This window comes from Pongo pygmaeus, chromosome 19 (genome assembly GCF_028885625.2).
Source record: "Pongo pygmaeus isolate AG05252 chromosome 19, NHGRI_mPonPyg2-v2.0_pri, whole genome shotgun sequence".
Lineage (NCBI taxonomy): Eukaryota > Metazoa > Chordata > Mammalia > Primates > Hominidae > Pongo > Pongo pygmaeus.
In genome coordinates, this window is record NC_072392.2 from 284,100 (window position 1) to 302,834 (window position 18,735).

The following is an 18,735-nucleotide window of genomic DNA, read 5'->3' on the forward strand; positions in this document are numbered from 1 at the left end:
ATTTTTATTTATTTATTTGAGACAGTCTTGCTCTGTCACCTAGGCTGGAGTGTAGTGGCATGATCTCGGCTCACTGCACCCTCCACCTCCCAGGTTCAAGCGATTCTCCTGCCTCAGCCTCCTGAGCAGCTGGGACTACAGGCACCCATCACCACGTCCAGCTAATTTTTTTTTTTTTTTTTTTAAGATTGAATTGGCTGAGCACGGTGGCTCACACCTGTAATCCCAGCACTTTGGGAGGCCGAGGTGGGCGGATCACGAGGTCAGGAGATCAAGACCACGGTGAAACCCCGTCTCTACTAAAAATACAAAAATTAGCCGGGCATGGTGGCGGGCGCCTGTGGTCCCAGCTACTTGGGACGCTGAGGCAGGAGAATGGCGTGAACCCGGGAGGCAGAGCTTGCAGTGAGCCAAGATCGCGCCACTGCACTCCAGCCTGGGCGACAGAGCAAGGCTCCGTCTCAAAAAAAAAAAAAAAAAAAAAAAGATTGAATCTTGCTCGTGGCCCAGGCTGGAGTGCAGTGGTGTGATCTCAGCTCACTGCAACCTCTGCCTCCCGGGTACAATCGATTCTCCTCCTCCCTCAGCCTCCCGAGTAGCTGGGATTACAGGCATGTGCCACCACACCCGGCTAATATTTTGTATTTTTAGTAGAGATGGGGTTTCACCGTGTTAGCCAGGATGGTCTCGATCTCCTGACCTCGTGATCCGCCCGCCTCGGCCTCCCAAAGTGCTGGGATTACAGGCACGTGCCACCACGCCCAGCTAATTTTTGTATTTTTAGTAGAGACCAGGTTTCACCACGTTGGCCAGGCTGGCCTTGAACTCCCGACCTCCGCTGATCCACCCGCCTCGGCCTCCCAAAGTGCTGGGAATACAGGCTGTGAGCCACCATGCCTCACCCTATAAAAATTTTAAAACAAACTTTCAAAGTTTTTTTTATTAAAAAACAAACACTTTGTTGGATTATGACTGGGATTGCGTTGAATCTATAGTACAGTTTGGAGACAGGTGACATCTTAGCAGCAAGTCTTCCACTCCAGGAACATGGTGTACTTCATTTATTTGCATTTCCCTGAATTTCCCTCTGCAGTGTTTTAGAGTGTTCAATGTAAAGACTGCATGTGATTTTATGTATTCCTAAGTATTTTGTGATTTGTGACATATAAATTTATGATTTAAATTTCATTTTTGTTTGTTACTAGTATATAGAAACACAATTGACTCATATCTCCACATTGTATTCTGAGATCTTGATATATTTAGTTATTAATTCTAATAATTTTTTGGTTGATTCTGTAAGACTTTTCTATGTAAACAGTCATGTCATCTATGTACAGGGACAGTTTTACTTCTTCCTTTCCAGTCTTTTTTTTTTTTGAGACAGAGTCTCACTCTGTCACCCAGGCTGGAGTGCAATGGTGCAATCTCAGCTCACTGCAACCTCCGCCTCCTGGGTTCAAGTGATTCTCCTGCCTCAGCCTCCTGAGTAGCTGAGATTACAGGTGCCCACCACCAAGCCCAGCTATATTTTTGTATTTTTAGTACAGACAGGGTTTCACCATGTTGGTCAGGCTGGTCTCAAACTCCTGACCTCAGGCGATCCACCCGCCTCAGCCTCCAAAGTGCTGGGATTACAGGCGTGAGCCACCGTGCCCGGCCCCTTTCCAATCTTTATACCTTTTATTTTTCTTACCCTATTTCATGGGACAGTACAATGGTAAAGTGAGTATTCATGCATCATTCCCAGTCTTAGGGGGTCAGCGTTCAGTGTTTTATCATTAAATGCATTACACAATGATTGTGTTTTCTGCATATGGGGAAACTATTACTTCTTCCTTTTAAATCTGTATGTTCTTCCTTTTCTTGTATTATTTCACAGACGAATCCAACACAATGTCAAGTCTCAGTGGTTAGAGTGAATGTCCTTGCCTTGTTCCCCCACTTGGAAACATTCACTCTTTTCACCATGAAGTACTTGAAGGTGGCTCATAGACACCTTTTACTAGGTTGGAAAAGTTTCCTTCTATTCCTACTTTGCTGAGAGCTTTTATCACACATGAGTGTTAAATGTTTTCAAATGTTTTCTCTGCATCTATGGAGATAATTGCATGTTCTTTTTCGTTGTTGTTTTAATCTGTTAGTATGGTGAATTACATTGACTGATTTTCAAATGTTAAACCAACCCTGCATTCCTGGGATGAACCTCATTTAGTTATGACGTATGATCCTTTTTATATATTCCTGGCTTTAATTCACTTATTTTTCTTAAGGATTTTTGTATCTGTATTCATGAACGATATTAGTCTATGGTTTTCATTCAACAGCTGTGTTAGGCTGTGGAATCACAGAAATGCTGGCCTCGGAACAAACTGGAGAGCGTGCCTTCTGCCTCTGCTTTCCAAACAAGTGTGTGTACGATTGGTGTTATTTCTTCCTTGAATGTTTGATAGTATTCACCATCATCTAGACCTGGGGTTTTCTTGGTGAGAAAAACTCAATTCCTTTGATACATGTATATTATCATTTTATGTAAATAGTTTGTATAGATGTGTATTCTTCTTTTCTATTTCATCTTGTGTCAGTTTGGTAAGATGCTTTTTTTAAAGAAATTTTTCTGTTTTATCCAAGTTGTCTAATTTATCAACATAAAGTTGTTTGTAAAGTTATCTTATTATACTTTCGATGTCTGTCGGATCTCTATTCAATTATGATATTGTAATTTTTGCTTTCTGGCTATTTCTTCATCAATCTAGCTGAGGTTTATCAATTTTTTCCAATCTTTTCAAAGAATCACAATTTTTATTTAAAAAAATTCACAATGATTTGTCTGTTTCTATTTCATTGCTTTATACACCTATCTTTATTATTAAATATTCATTATTAAATTCCTTCTTCTTACTTGGAGTTTAATTTGCTCATCTTTTTCTAGCTGCTGTAGGTGGAAATTGCCATCAGAGTGGTGCTGGGCGTGGGAGCTGCCTCTTGAAGTTCGTGATGATCTGGGTTACTTCCATATCCCCTGTTCGCCCAGCCTTCCAACATCTGTGTGAGCAGCTCTCTGTGTTAAATGTCTAGTACAGTTTTGGTTTCCCTGACTGGACTCTGAATGTTATGCGTATAAACTAGCATTTCTTGGCTGGGCACCATGGCTCAGGCCTGGAATCCCAGCACTTTGGGAGGCCAAGGCAGGTAGATCACGAGGTCAGGAGTTCAAGACCAGCCTGGCCAACATAGTGAAACCCCGTCTCTACTAAAAATACAAAAAATTAGCCAGGTGTGGTGGTGCGCGCCTGTAATCCCAGCTACTCAGGAGGCTGAGGCAAAGGAATCACTTGAACCCAGGAGGCTGAGGTTGCAGTGAGCAGAGATCGCACCACTGCACTCCAGCCTGGGCAACAGTGTGAGAATCTTTCTCAAAAAAAAAAAAAACAACAAAACAAAAACAAAAACAAAAAAAACTAGCATTTCTTAAAGTTTATTCCAAAAACATTAGTCCCATGAAATGCTCATGGGTTCTGTGATCCAATGAGTTTGGAAAGTGCTATCTACTAGATTTCCTCTGTTGAAGACTCTCAACGCACACTACCATATTAACAGCTGGGGTAGGTGATTATAGAGCGAATATTCACGGCTTCTCCCCACATCCGTGGAAGAAGCATGGTTCTCTGACCTTTGATGTTTGGTGTATCCATCCAAGTAACTTGCTTTGGCCAATAGAATGTGGGTGGAGGTAACAGCGTGCCAGGTCCCAGTGTAGACCTTAGGAGGTATTACAGGACTTCTGCCCTGAGAAGGATGTGCCCAAGCCACCTCTCTAACCTGTTTCAGGGCTGAGTGGAAAAGATCTGAATTCAACACTTAGCCAGGGGCAGAACTGCTGTATCAGACTATAGATTTGTATGCAAGAAATAAATGCTTACTCTTGTATGCAGTGGTGTGATTTTTAGGGTGGTTGTTACGTGGCAAGAGCTGACCAATACAAACATCCCAAGCAGCCCTGTAATAAACACACTTAGCTTGTTCAGCTTTTCGTGTCCCCAAACTTATTTGATCATAGAACCTTATTTGTATTTCTAAGCAATTTGGAAAATAGTAATAAAAACAAACTACTTGATAGGGATTATTCTTAAATAAAATTATCAGAATTTTGAAAAGACATATTCTTTGCAATGGGATTTGTTACCTAATCAATACAGTCATTTGCTTCTTAAATTTCCAGAGAGTATACCAAAAAGGTTTTTTGAGATTCGTCATATTATTGTTAATTATCCCCACTACTTTTCCTCTTGGGAGCACCAGCTTAATCTGAGATACTTAGAAAGGTTGGAGACATTACTGGTTTCAACACCCTTTTGACTATTTCTCTGCGTGTGCCCACACCCACACATCCCTGTAGCCTTAATCTTAGGTGCTTTAAATATTTTTCCCTCAAAACCTTGGAACTGCTGATTAGCCAATTCATTTTATGGAACATTTACACCATATAACCTAATTGGCAAAATTAGCCCTCATTGTTCTCCCGGTCAGCCAAATCAGGCATCATTCCTATTAAAAGGGGACTGGAAAAAAAATTACAGAAACGATACTCTGCATTTGTTTTGCAATGCGCAGGCCTGTGCAACCCTATCCTCAAGGTTCAGGGAAGCTGAGAGCTGGAAGAAAGAGGCTGACAGATTTAGTTCCTCAGAAAGAAACATTTAAGATGGGCACAGTGGCTTATACTTGTAATCCCAAAACTTTGGGAGGCTAAGACAGGAAGATTGCTTGAGCCCAGGAGTTCAAAACCAGCCTGGGCAATATGGCAAAACCCCATCTCTACAAAAAAAATTTAAAAATTAGCCTGGTGTGGTGGCACATGCTTGTAGTCCCAGCTACTCGGGAGGCTGAGGTGGGCAGATAACTTGTGCCCAGAGGTTCTTGGGCAGCAGTGAGCTATGATTGTGCTACTGCACTCCAGCCTGGGAGACAGAGGGAGACCCTGTCTCAATAAAACAAAGCAAAACAGAAAGAAACATCTAATAGAGCCTCATGAGCAGAAGCCATGAGGTCCCTGGCAGCAGCGAGGGGAGATGGTGGATCCCTGCACTGTTACCCCTAGACCCAGGACTCGTCCACCATAGGGAAGGATTGTGTGGGACGCTCGCAGGGAAAGGCAGGAATGCTATGTGAATCTGCCTCAGGGCAGGCTTTGTGCTGAGTAGATGTTCCTATACCAAGAACCGTAGATAACATAGATAAAATAGAGGCATTCGCTAAGCTGGGGTGAATCCGAAGTCAATAGGGCAGATCAGCATCCAAGATGGAGCTGCATCTCTGGGACATAATTACTTCCCAGTCATCACTCAAAGACAGACAAATACACATACAGCCTTGCCGTGAATTGGATGCTTGAATGAAATACGGGGCCTCCGTCCATTTTCAATATTTCCTGTTGACTCTCTCTTTGCTTTGCCCAAAGGGACGGATGGCCTGCAGGAAATGCTGCCCAAAATACGGTACTTTCGCTTGCTGTGTATTTTAAGCTCAAGGAAACTGAGAAAACAGCAGAAGCGAAGGGCTCTCTGACCTTCCCTCACCCTTTTCTCCCCTGAAGCAAGCTACAGAAATTATTTATTTTTATTTATTTATTTTTTTTAATTTATTTTTTGAGATGGAGTCTCGCTCCATCACCCAGGCTGGAGTGCAATGGCGCGATCTCAGCTCACTGCAACCTCCACCTCCCGGGATCAAGTGATTCTCCTGCCTCAACCTCCCAAGTAGCTGGGATTACAGGTGTGCCCCACCACACCTGGCTAATTTTGGTCTTTTTAGTAGAGACAGGGTTTCACCAGGTTGGTCAGGTTGGTCTCGGACTCCTGACCTCAGGTGATCTGCCCGCCTCAGCCTCCCAAAGTGCTGGGATTACAGGAGGGAGCTACGGCGCCTGGCCCCTTTCTTTTTTAATTTTTAATTTTTGTAGCGATGGGGTCACACTGCATTGCCAAGGCTGATCTCGAACTCCTGGGCTCAAGCGATCCTCCAGCCTTGGCCTTGTGAAGAGCTGGGATTTTAGGTGTGAGCCACCGTGCCCAGCCACACTCGGAAAATCTTGTACTTGCAGATTAATACTGTTAAATATAATCACAACTTAAAATTTCTCAAGATGAGGAGCTGTTTTTCTCATTTTGCTTAACCAAACATAATTCTACTTTAAAAACAGAAGCATCTCTCTAAGTTTTGTTTTTTCAGATAATTTATTGTTAAATGAAGACGTCACAAAGCAAAATGGAGTGGGGCAGGTGTCAAAGGTAAACTGAAAACGTCGTGTCTGCCAAACGCTATTCTGGTTTCCTAAGGTTAGAAACAGGAAAAGTGTCAAATGAAAAGGTACTCGCTCAAATTAAGTTTTTTTAAAAGGTCTGTAATTTGAAAGGAAAACTACTTTTCACTAAAAATATCCTTATTACATGAAAGCCATAATTTAAGAGACCGAGAAAAAAGCTTTTTAATTAACAAACAGCATCTCTCAGAGGCACTTAGGAATGTTTGTTTTTAATCAGTGGGTCTTAAAAATCACTGCTTCTGCCCTGCAAACGAACATGAATCCACTGTGGATGGCGTCCTCTGACCCACCCTGAAGCGTTCCGTTTCTCTCCACACACTTCCTTTTCTGCAACTTTCAGCAAAGCAGGTTTGGAGAGAAAGAGGATTACAAAGAACTACAATTGGCTCCCTAGTGAATAACTTAACACAATAAAACCCGGTTTTCCATTTGCATTACACATTCACAATCGCTCACTGCTACTTACTTCACTGACGTATTTCAGACTCTCTCCACACCTAGCATGATTTGTCTGAACTTAACACAGTCCCCCTAAGACAAAAAAAAAAAAAAATCTCCTAAGGACGTCTGAGAACACAGAGGTGTTCAAAGGCCACGTCTTCCCACGCAACACCCACACCTGCCACGCAGCTGGTGCTGTTTCCTGAGCTCATCCAAGCAAGCGCCTCCACGGGGCAGAGCAAGGCCTTGAGGATCCCGCTAACATAACTTACAAATTATTGGGAGGCCAAGGCGGGTGGATCACAAGGTCAGGCGTTCGAGACCAGCCTGACCAACATGGTGAAGCCCCGTCTCTACTAAAAATACAAAAAGTAGCTGGGCGTGGTGGTGCGCACCTGTAATCCCAGCTACTCAGGAGGCTGAGGCAGGAGAATCGCTTGAGCCTGGGAGGTGGAGGTTGCAGTGAGCCGAGATCACACCACTGCACTCCAGCCTGGGTGACAGAGCAAGACTCCATCTCAAAAAAAAAAAAAATCACATTGACCACTTAAACTACCACAGCATGAAATCAGACAGAAAAATCCATTTTTATGAATAAATGCTGCGTCACTTGCTCTTGCAAACACAGGAAGCATTTTTTGCTCTGCACGTGACTGAGGAGACTGTGGGTCCCAGGGTGCCCCCTCACCGGGTCCCAGCTGGGCTTCAGCCCAGCAAGCTCAGACCAGGTGTGGACTGCAGGCTCTGTCCACAGGGCACTGATGCCGTTGTCTGCAGAGGACAACGTGGCTCTCCAGGCCTCCAGCGACTGCACACGACGGCAATTGTCGCTGCACCTGCCGCTGTGGCTCCGGGGCACTACGGAGCTCAGTTCAGCTTTCGACACGATGGAAGCCATCCGCAGAAACCCGGAGCTACAGCCGAGCTGAGCCCACAGTGCTCGGTAACCCTCAGGCACTTGAAATAATTTGGATGTATTCCAAGGAAATATCTAGCTTGTTCTTTCCAATATTGGAAGAAAAAAGTAAAACCATCAGCCACTTTCTTTACTCAAACGCCACAGGGACTGGCAGGAGGTCCCAAGAAGGGGTTAGGGGAGGATGGAGTGGCGGGAGGCAGGGCTGAAGCCACCGCACCCTGGTCCACCCCACTGCTGGGCTGCGTCAGCTGAATTCACACGGTCCTTGGGAACATTTCATTTCACTGTCACCTGCCCCCATACGGTGGTGTAAGAGGAACGCGCGCCACCACGGCAGCCAGGTTTTGACATCATTCCCTACTCTGAATGTACCTTAGCTTGTCTGGTGTCGGGGGATGTGGGCACAGATCTCCTCGCCTTTTTTTTTCTGCCACTTTTTTTTAGAGATGGAGGCTCACTATGCTGCCAGGCCTGTCTCGAATTCTTGGGCTCAAGAGGTCCTCCTGCCTCAGTTTCCAAGTAGCTGAGACTACAGGCGCCAGCCACCGCGCCCAGCCTTCCTTGCTTTTTGAATTGGACCTAAGGCACTGGCAGAAACCCTCTGCAATTCTGACGCCATCGAAATCCTAAGACTGAGTCAACTCTGGCCCCTCTCATGATGAACCAGGTCATCACCTGCGTCTGCCTCCTCCGGGTGGCCGCAGGTCTTCGTCAGGGCCACCACTTCCAGTCCTGAGTGTCCACTCCCCACGTGTGTTTTCCAAGCATAATAAGAAGGCTGTTTCTCTCAAAAAAGGCCCTCCACTCTGTTTTGCCTTATGAAAAAATGGGAAAGTATTCTGAAAGTATTCCAAAAGCCCAAAACACCTATCGGAGACTCATGGAAGCCTGCAGAGACGGTCACCAGATACCAAGGGTTCGCGGCGTTTTCTCAGAGCCTGTGCTGGGAACTGACCGTCAGGAAACAATCAGAGCCAAAGCCGCTGCTCCCAAACCCGGCCGCCCATCGGCCTGGCCTTCCCGAAGCAGGTGGCAACACGGAGAACCTTTTTTTTAAAAAAAGGCATCTTAAATTGTGGTTTGGGATTTTTTTTTTTTTTTTTGATATCATGAAAAAAGATTTAGAGAATTACAAGAGTTTAGGTTAACAGGAAACACAAATGGAGGTGGAAATTTAAAAACAAAGGAATGGAACTCAACTCTCCACAGATTGAACCCACACAGGTGTCGCTGTTTACTGAATTAGCACCACTTTTGCGCAGTGAAGACACCCGTGGCTGAAATTTCTTAAATCTCACTTTTTCCATGCTCTTCTTCTGACAAACTGACCGTGGAGGGAGAGCTCTCCTCCCCGCTCCCTATCCCAGACTGTTGCTGCTTTCCTGCAGTTCTGGTGGTCTTTTTGTTGCCTCATCTGATTGAGACTTTGGGGACACAACACAGCAGCAAACCAGGACATATATTCCCTCTAAAAACAGCTTGAAAATTACAACACAAAGATCTCAATAATTATGAGATGCAGTGATTTTTTTTTTTTCTCTTCCCCCAGCCGGGCTTGGAGGTATCTCTAGGTTAGACTCCTCTGGGGCTGGAATGACATGAAGGGTAAGGTCGCCCAGCTTGGCCAGGGCAGTCGGGGGCAGGACAGCGGGAGAGCCAGTCCGACCCCAGCCCAGCCTGCTGGGTCAGCATTCATCGGAGAGGTCGTCGCTGCCCAGGAGCTCCGTGGCTTCGAGCTCCACGCTGGACAGAAACCTCCTCAGCGTCTTGCGGCAGTTGTAATCCAGGGTGGTGGTGTAGACGGTCTTGGGGTACTTGGGGTAGACGATGGTGGTGCTGAGGAAGCGTGTGGGCCTGTGGCGTGGCTCGAAGCGCACCTCAGCCTTGTAGTTGCGCCACGTGCCATTGGGGACGCAGGTGACCGTCTGGCTGCAGGAGGCCACCGCCAGGCCCAGGGGCAGCTGCACGTCGTCGATGAAGTGCCGCTCGGAGTCGTACTTGACCGAGGAGGTGTACCTGGGCGGGAGACACAAGGCCGCGTGAAGCCGCTCCTCTGAGCCGGGGGCTTGGGGTCCCCACTGTGACCATGAGTCATTTGTGGGGTGCACAGGTAGAAACGTGGCTGCTCCGGTGAGAAGCAGCCTAGGGTCACAGGGTCTATAAAGTACTTACTATGTGCCAGGTACCCGTCTAAGTACTTCACTTACGGGATCCAATTTAATCTCCCCAACAACCCTGAGGGAGGAAACTGAGGTGCAGAGGTGAAGCTCACAGCGCCACTGAGTAGTGGAGCTGGGATTTAAATACAGGGGTGCAGGATTCCAAAGCTGACCCCGAGTCACTGTTAGCCACTGCGGGCAGCAGCCCCTGGATCCCGCTCCCACTCGCATAAACTTCAGACCTCAGCCAAGTTACTTCACTCTTCTGAGCCTCCGTTTCCTCTTCCTTTTTTTTTTTTTTTTGAGATGGAGTCTCGCTCTGTCACCCCCAGGCTGGAGTGCAGTGGTGCAATCTCAGCTCACTGCAACCTCTGCCTCCCGAGTTCAAGTGATTCTCCTGCCTCAGCCTCCTGAGTAGCTGGGGTTACAGGCGCCCGCCACCACGCTCTGCTAATTTTTGTATTTCTAGTAGAGACGGGGTTTCACCATGTTGACCAGGCTGATCTCGAACTCCCAACCTCAGGTGATCTGCCTGCCTTGGCCTCCCAAAACGCTGGGATTATAGACATGAACCACTGCACCTAGCCTCTTTTTTTTTTTTTTTTTTTTTTTTTAAACAACATATCTTTTATTCTTTGTAGAGATGAGGCCTTCCTGTGTTGCCCAGGCTGGTCCTAAACTCCTGGGCTCGAGCAACCCTCCTGCGTCAGCCTCCCAGAGTGCTGGGTACAGGCATGAGCCGCCGCACCCACCCTATCAGCTCTTTAATGAGAGGATAAAGGAACCCAGAAACCTTGAATGCTGGTTCTGAAAGTTTGGCTATACCAAACACTTTTTGGTATACTTTTTGGGGACCCTCCCTAAACCTACGTATCTGGGTATCTGACTTATCAACGAAAGCCAATTATCATCTTGATTTCCATAAGATAAATTAGCATCTATATTCCTCAGGCACTTAATTTTTTCAAGTCATTCTTTTAATTTTGGGAGTTACTTTTCTTCTTTTCTTTTCTTTCTTTCTTTTTTTTTTTCTTTTGGAAACGGAGTCTCGCTTTGTCGCCCACTCTGGAGTGGTGCAGTGGGGTGATCTCAGCTCACCGCAGCCTCCACCTCCTGGGCCCAAGTGATCCTCCCACCTCAGCCTCCTGAGTAGCTGGGACTACAGGCATACACTACCATTCCCAGGAAATTTTTGTATTTTTTGTAGAGACAGGGTTTCACTGTTGTTGCCCAGGCTGGTCTCGAACTCCTGGGCTCCAGCCAGCCTCCTACTTCAGTCCCTCAGAATGCTGGATTCTAGGCGTGAGCCACCGTGCCTGGCCCAGAAGTTAGTTTTCTTACAGAAGCAAAGCTTTAATGCATTTTACTGAATTCTTATAGCTTTGTAGATACTGAAAAGAGTATGAGCGTCACATACAGACACATCTAATAGCACTGCCTCCAACCAGCCCCTACCCACTGGTCAGGTGAGTAAGAATCAGAATTCTTTTCTGTGAGTGGAATGGAAATTTCATCTCTCCTCCTTAGGCAAGTAGTTAAGAGGCTAGTGGGAGTCATGGCCCCATTTTGCTCAAAATACAAGCTCTACAGGAACAAAGGTTGAACTGCTCACCTCCCAACTGATGAAACTTGTCTTTGTTTCACGTCAAAGGGGCCTTTGTGTTAATGCAGCGGAAACTCCAGCTATCAAACCACCAGGTACCAAAAGTAAAACTCCTTTCTCTAAAAAGACCTATCTTTACCTGAGCCTTTCAATGCATCTTTGCCCCCAGATAATCCTGGATGAGATAATCCCCAGAGGAAGACCAGCGCTTGCCTAGTGAAATTATACTATGAGACAAGGTTAAAAGACCTCAGAGACGGGGTTGGCAGGTAAGGGAGTAGGGGACAGCAGGTTCTGGAAAGAAGAATTAATATTTGACAAAATTGTAACCTTCTGACGGCCATGATACATGAAGTGCAAAAAGAAAATGCAGAACTTTATACATAACATGATCTCATTTTTATTTTAATTTTAAAAGCATGTCTATATATTTAATTGGTTAGAATGCAGGAACAGAAAGAGGACCCACCAAACTATTAATCATCTTTGTCATACTTTTGCAATTAACTAATTTTTTTTATGACAACAAGCATTAATATCTGGAATAAAAAATAAAAATTGTTAAAAAAAAAAAAAAGAATAAAATTGGGGCCTGCTATATTTACCTTACTTCCTTTGGTGGTAAGGGGTCAAACTCCACTCCTTCGCCAAAGGACAGGGGACACAGCCTCAGCGCACAGCCGGGAGTCAGGGGGACAGACGCTGGACTCTTCAAGGACAGAGAAGAATGCAGTTAGAGCTCTTACGGGTCGTTTCTTTTCTTTTCTTTTTTTTTTTTTTTGAGACAGAGTCTTGCTCTGTTACCTAGGCTGGAGTGCAATGGCACAATCTCAGCTCACTGCAACCTCTGCCTCCCAGGTTCAAGCAATTCTCCTGCCCCAGCCTCCTGAGTGAGTGGAATTACAGGCATGTGCCACCACGCTTGGCCAATTTTTTTTGTATTTTTAGTAGAGAGGGGGTTTCGTCATGTTGGCCAGGCTGGTCTTGAACTCCCGACCTCAGGTGATCCGCCCGCCTCAGCCTCCCAAAGTGCTGGGATTACAGGCATGCGCCACCACACCCGGCCCCCACAGGCCATTTCTAAGCATTGCCCACAGAAGGCTGTGGCTCTGAGCCTCCAGCTGATGGGCCCTACTGGGATCTGTGTCCCCCGTGCTGGGCACACCAGAGAAACGCTGGACAGGGAGCCGAGAGGTCTGGGTTCAAATCCCAGGTTGACCACGACCGTGTCGTGTGTCCTCAGAGGAGTCACATCACATGCCCTGTGACCTTATCAGCACAGCAAAGTGGACGCCCCCCTTCACTGCTAAGGTTGTGTGAAAAGCTGCAAAGAGGAAACAAACTCAAGCCAGATTGCCACCCCCCACCCTGCGGTGAGAAACCCTGGTGAGCCGAGGCTCACCTCACCCGAATCCTCCATTCTGTAGTGCTCCCTCTGTCGTCGTCTCAGCAACACTCTAGAAAAGGTCAAAACAAAAAATATGCTACCAGGGAATTTTTTGTTTTCTAACTAAAGATTCAATCTGGCCAAGCGCAGTGGCTCACACCTGTAATCCCAGCAATTTGGGAGGTGGAGGTGGGAGGATCCCTTGCGCCCAGGAGTTTGAGACCAGCCTGGACAACATGGCAAGACCCCATCTCTACAAAAAATACAACAATTAGCTGGGTGTGGTGGTACACGCCTGTAGTCCCAGCTACTCAGGAGACTCGTTTGAGCCTGGGAGGTTGAGGCTGCAATGAGCTGAGATTGCCACTACACTCCAGTCTGGGCGACAGAGCGGGCAGAACAAGAAACTCTGTCTTTAAAGAAAAAACTTTCATTGGTAAGATGGACACCAGGCCGGGCACGGTGGCTCACACCTGTAATCCCAGCACTTTGGGAGGCCAAGGCAGGTGGCTCACCCGAGGTCGGGAGTTCAACACCAGCCTGGCCAACATGGCGAAACCCCGTCTCTACTAAAAATACAAAAATGAGCCAGGCGTGGTGCTGTGTGCCTGAAGTCCCAGCTACTAGGGAGGCTGAGGCACGAGAATCGCTTGAACCCAGGAGACAGAGGTTGCAGGGAGCCGAAATCGTGCCACTGCACTCCAGCCTGGGTGACAGAGTGGGACTCTGTGTCAAAAAAAAAAAAAAAGAGAGAGATGGACACCAAATGTTCTTCCTGTCACCCTCCGCTATCCAGAATACTCAGTGAACCAGAGCACAGCAGTACTCCCAGCCTGGCCATTGCATGGGACGTTCTGATTAACCAAGAAGGCTCACTAGAAGGCAGTTACATCCTAGACACGGGGCTAGTTTTCACCCAATTTGCAGGATCAGGGCTTTTGTGTTAAGTGTGCAAAGATAAACACGGTGCAGAGTCTGAACTCGGAAGCCCTTTATGTTCCCTGGTTTACTTGGGATCTATCATTTTCTTTGCCTAATTTGAGAGAAGGATGTACATTTGCGCCAGGGTGTGGAGTTGGCAGCCCCACCCCGACATCTCCCAGGACAGAGAAGGAGGCAAACGTTTCTAGAAGGTTGGCTCTGAGACCTTTATCCTGAGACCAGGACAAGGTGTGTCAAGTGGGGGCATGGGGTGGAAATGTGAAAGCCAAAGGGGACCAGAACAGAGACGCAGAGGGCCCTGAGGGTCCAGGTCCTGGACATGGGTGGGGGTTTAGCAAGGCCAGACTAGAGGAGGGGCGGTGGGTGGGAGCCAAGGTCAGTGAGTTGTGTGTGTGTGTGTGGCAGGGGAGGGTCCATAAGGGGTGTGTGTGTTTGTGTTGGGGGGAGGGTACATAAGGGGTGTGTGTGTGTTGGGGGGGTACATAAGGTGTGTGTGTTGGGGGGTATATAAGGTGTATGTGTGTTGGGGGAGGGTACATAAGGGGTGTGTGTGTGTGTTGGGGGGTACATAAGGTGTGTGTGTGTGTTGGGGGAGGGTACATAAGGGGTGTGTGTGTGTGTGTTGGGGGTACATAAGGTGTGTGTGTGTTTGTATTGGGTGGAGGGTACATAAGGAGTGTGTGTGTGTTGGGGGGGTACATAAGGTGTGTGTGTGTGTTGGGGGCACATAAAGTGTGTGTGTGTTGGGGCACATAAGGTGTGTGGGGGGGGAGGGCACATAAGGTGTGGGCATTGGCTTCTGCAAACAGCCCCCACATAGTGACAGTGGGCCCTGCTCTGCCCCCACTCTCTGGCTGCCAGACCCTGCCCAACAGAAGGGGGCACCTCCCAGGTGTCCCCATGAGAAGGCGGGTGATCTCTGAACCCCCCACCGCCTTCCTCCAGGCATCGGCAGGAGCACTCGGTTCTGTCGCCCTCTCTGCTCTTCCATCCCTGCCCACCCGACAGACCCTCCCTGAGCACGGCCCTCGCTCCAGGCTGGGGCTGGGGTGATGCGAGGCAGCGGAGGTCGTAACAGACACACCAACGAGGGGCCACAGGAATGGGGATGCAGCCGTGGACTCTGGCCCCTGGGAAGCATCAAGGAAGGCCTCCCAGAGGAGGAGACATGAGCTGGGCATTGAGGGGCCAGCAGGACGCCTCCTGGGAGAGGTAAGAGGCCCTGGGCATGCGGGTGGAGGGCGGCAGCAGAAACGCTGGTGTGGTGTATGCGTCCGGCCTGTGGCCAGGGCAGGTGGACGACGAGGCCAGATGGGGCCGGACGGGAGGGCACTCAAGGCCAAGCTGAAGCCAGCCCCGCCTTGCGATGGCAATGAGGAAACTGCCCTGATGCCCACCGAGAGACAGAGTGGGAGGGGCGAGACCACCAGCACCGCCGGGGCTCCCGTGGGGGTCCCCAGGAATCTCTCGTGGGGATCCCTAGGGACAGCAGCGGCCGCCGACTTCACCCGGGGGAGGGGCTGGAAGTCCCCGCTCCAGCTTTTCGGAGACTGCGGGCAGGATGTGGCTTCCCCAGAGTTCTAAGTAGAGGCAGCAAACGCCAACATCTGAGCCACTCCCGAGGCAAGAGATTAGGTGGAGTTTTTTCTTTAAATGAACATTTTAAAGTAAAGTAAAAGGATGACTCCGTGAAAGTTTCCACCCACCCGTCATGGGAGGCACCGGGTTCCCGGGGTTCAGGCCAAGAGGGGGCCCCGGGAGGCCGCAGGCTGGGGAGGGACCTTTCTCTAAAGGTCGAGGAAGGCTCTGGCCCCTCTGCCCTGGGATGGGGAGCCCGGGGCACACCCAATGCCGGGCCCGGCTGGGAGGAGGCGCGCGGCCCCGCGGGAGCCCAAAGCCGCGGGGTGTCGGGCCGGAGTCCGGGGCGGGCCGGGGTTCCCTCCAGGCGCCCCCCGCGCCCGGCAAAGGCAGGGATGTGGCCGACCCGCAGCCTGGCAGCCCCGGGGCCGCCACCCCGAAGGGAGGAGACGGCGGCTCGCCGCTCCCGGGGCTCCCGCGCCTCCCAGGCAATGACAACTTTCCAGCCACCGGCTCCAGCTGGCCGGGCTCGCGGCGCTCCCGCCCCGGGCTCCCGGCGATGGCCGCCCCGTCCCGACACAGCGCGCCCGGGGGGCAGGAGCCGCTGGGGGTCCCGGAGCGGAAACCGCGGCGCTTGGAGGGAAGGAGCCCGCGCGGGGCCACTCACCGGAGCCGCGGGGGTCGCCGCCGCGTCGGGCTCCAGCGCCCCCGGTGCCGGCGCGCGCCCTCCGCCGCCTCCGCCGCCTCCGCCCGCCGCGAGCCCCCAGTGGCTGGGGCTGGGGCTGGGGGGCAGCCCCGAGTCCGGGCTGTCCAGGACGCCGTCGCCCTTCTTCCTCGCGTCCACGAGCTCGGGCACATCCTGCAGGCTCAGCCGGCCCACCATGGCGGCGCGCGAGAGGGGCCCGAGGCACCCGCGCCGGGGTCGCGGGACAGCGAGGGGCGCAGATGCGGGCCGGGGCCGCTGCCCGCCCGGCCGCCCTCCCTCCCTGCCCCGCCGCCCGCGCGCCGCCCTCCCCGGCCTCGGCCTCGGGCCCGGCCCCGCCCCTTCCCCGCCCCTTCCCCGCCCCTTCCCCGCCCCAGGCCCGGCCTCGGCCCCGCCCCTTCCCCGCCCCAGGCCCGGCCTCGGCCCCGCCCCGCCCTCCTGCCCCGCCCCTTCCCCGCCCCAGGTCCGGCCTCGGCCCCGCCCCGCCCTCCGGGCCCGCCCCTTCCCGCCCTCCGGGCCCGCCCCCTTCCCGCCCTCCTGCCCCGCCCTCTGGCTCCCGGCCCCGCCCCCCGAGGCCGATCCCCGCCCGCTGGAGGCACCGAGCGCCAAAGGCCCCCCAGCCCGGTCTGGCCCCCAGCGCGCTACAGGTGGACGCGGGGACCCGCTCTCGCCGGGGCCCTGGGGGCGCGTTGACCCCTCGCCCTGTCCCAGCGGGACCCGGGAGGCGCTAACAGCTTCCGACCTGGCGGTCGGGGGAGCCAGACGGAGCAGGATCCCATCCCGCAGAGGCCTGGGGAGCCGGGCGAAGCCAGCGAGCAAACAACTGGAAATTATTAATAGTGAATGCGCTTCGTATGGCCGCAGCCGCCCGTTGGCCCAGGAAGGCGGGCTCTGGCGCTCCTGCCCGTCCCGGAGGAAAGACTTGTCCTCGGGGGCTCCGCAGGCGCGGGTCACCCCTGGTGCTCAGCTGGACAGGCTGTGGCCACACAGGACACGCAGGGCAGAGCCCTCTGCGGCTGGCGCAGGCTCGTGGACAGGCTCAGCAGGTGGACTGGGCCTCAGCAGGTGGACTAGGGCCACCGGCCGCCCAGTGGGGGCCGCAGCTTTTCCCTCACCGGGGCTAACCGTTCTGCCCACCCCACCCCCAGGAGAATCCCTTCCGAAAAACAGACAGCACTTCTCCCCACCCCTTGGGTCTGACAATGAAGCCTTATCCTGAGTGGGAACTCGTCTCCGTAGCTGCGGGGTGTAGAACTGGGCTGTTTCTCACGGGTCTCCGAGGTCAGCAGAAAGTGCAGAGTCCCCACTCCACCAGCAGCCCTCCCCTGGGGGTTCTGATGGGTATTCAGCCGAGGGCCTGGAGCTGGAGCCTCACCCAGACCTACAGGACAGCTCAGAAGAGGAGTCACACCCTGGACGTCCCTGGCTGAGACGGCGGCAGCCCAGGGCACATCCTTGTAAAGATAAAGGATATTTGTCCTGCTTGGGCCAGACCTGTTAAACTCAGATACTTAGAGCAGGTAGATCTTAGAGACCCGCTGGCCAAGTTTAGTCCTCTTACCTCCCTTACCTGTCACTGTCATGTAAGGAAACAGAGAGGGATTTCACTTGCCCCAAGTCACACAGCTGATCCGAGACAGCTTGCTGCGAACAGAAAGTCGGCATCATCCCTCCACAGAAGGTAAAACCTGGCACACGCCTGTGTGCTGGGAGGTGGTTCATTCATTCAGGGTCTGCGGGAAGAGACTGCAAAATCCACAGTGCACAGTCCTGGCCAAACGGTATTGCAAGTGTTACCGGGAAGGGGCCCGATCCAGACCCCCAGAGAGGATTCTTGGATCTTGTGCAAGAAAGAATTCAGGGCGAGTCCATACAGTGAAAGCAAGTTTATTAGGAAAGTAAGGGAACAAAAGAATGCCTACTCCTTACTGCAGCTCCGAGGGCTGCTAGTTGCCCATTTTTATGGTTATTTCTTGAGGATATGCTAAACAAGGGGTGGGCTACTGATGCCTCCCGTTTTTAGACCTCCCGTTTTAGACCATAAGGTAACTTATGGTTGCCACGGCATTTGTAAACTCCCACGGCGCTGGTGGGAGTGTAGCAATGAGGACCACCAGAGGTCACTCTCGTGGCCATCTTGGTTTGGGTGGGTTTTGGCCGGTTTCTTTACTGCGGCCTGTTTTATCAGCAAGGTCTTTCTGACCTGTATCTTGTACTGACCTCATATCTTATCCCGTGACTTAGAATGCCTTCACCATCTGGGAATGCAGCCCTGTAGGTCTCAGCCTCATTTTACCCAGCTCCTCTTCAAGATGGAGTCACTCCAGTTCACAGGCCTCTGATGCAGGGACACAGCTGTACCTCCTACCCCTTTGGATCCCACCATCTGCACAGCCCAGGTGGCATCAGAGGAGTCTCAGTGCTTTCTGGGGTTGTAGAAAGATGGTTTGTTGGCAGTGGGAGGCCTGGACTCACTGGAGGGAATTTGCCGGCCAAGCATGAAAGCCTGGTCAGACAGAAAGGCGTCCGGGAAGATGGTGGTCCTGAGGTTGTCCTCTGGGTTCAGGAAGCCAGATCTACTTAAAGGACTTGCCAAGGTGCCACCCTGGCACTGAGGAGAGGTTCCTGTCACCCAGTGTGGCCTCCTTTTGTTTTTTGTTTTTGTTTTGTTTTGTTTT

The 18,735-nt window shown here is 51.0% G+C and overlaps 1 protein-coding gene across 1 annotated transcript; it reads right to left on the reverse strand.

Moving 5' to 3' along the window:
- Positions 1-6,217: 6,217 nt before the first annotated feature.
- Positions 6,218-16,364, reverse strand: RFLNB (refilin B). The gene is made up of 3 exons (XM_054458600.2): positions 16,022-16,364; positions 12,053-12,156; positions 6,218-9,701 (listed from the first exon to the last, which is right to left on the reverse strand). The coding sequence occupies exons 1-3, from the start codon at positions 16,235-16,237 to the stop codon at positions 9,371-9,373; spliced, it is 651 nt and encodes a 216-aa protein (XP_054314575.1). The 5' UTR covers positions 16,238-16,364; the 3' UTR covers positions 6,218-9,370.
- Positions 16,365-18,735: the final 2,371 nt, after the last annotated feature.

Coding starts and splice junctions, on each gene's coding strand:
- RFLNB (XM_054458600.2), bottom strand. CDS start 16,237: ATGGTGGGCCGGCTGAGCCTGCAGGATGTGCCCGAGCTCGTGGACGCG. Junction 12,157..16,021: donor CGGCGACCCCCGCGGCTCCG/GTGAGTGGCCCC, acceptor CTGTCCTTGAAG/AGTCCAGCGTCTGTCCCCCT. Junction 9,702..12,052: donor TTACCACCAAAGGAAGTAAG/GTAAATATAGCA, acceptor TCTCCCGCCCAG/GTACACCTCCTCGGTCAAGT.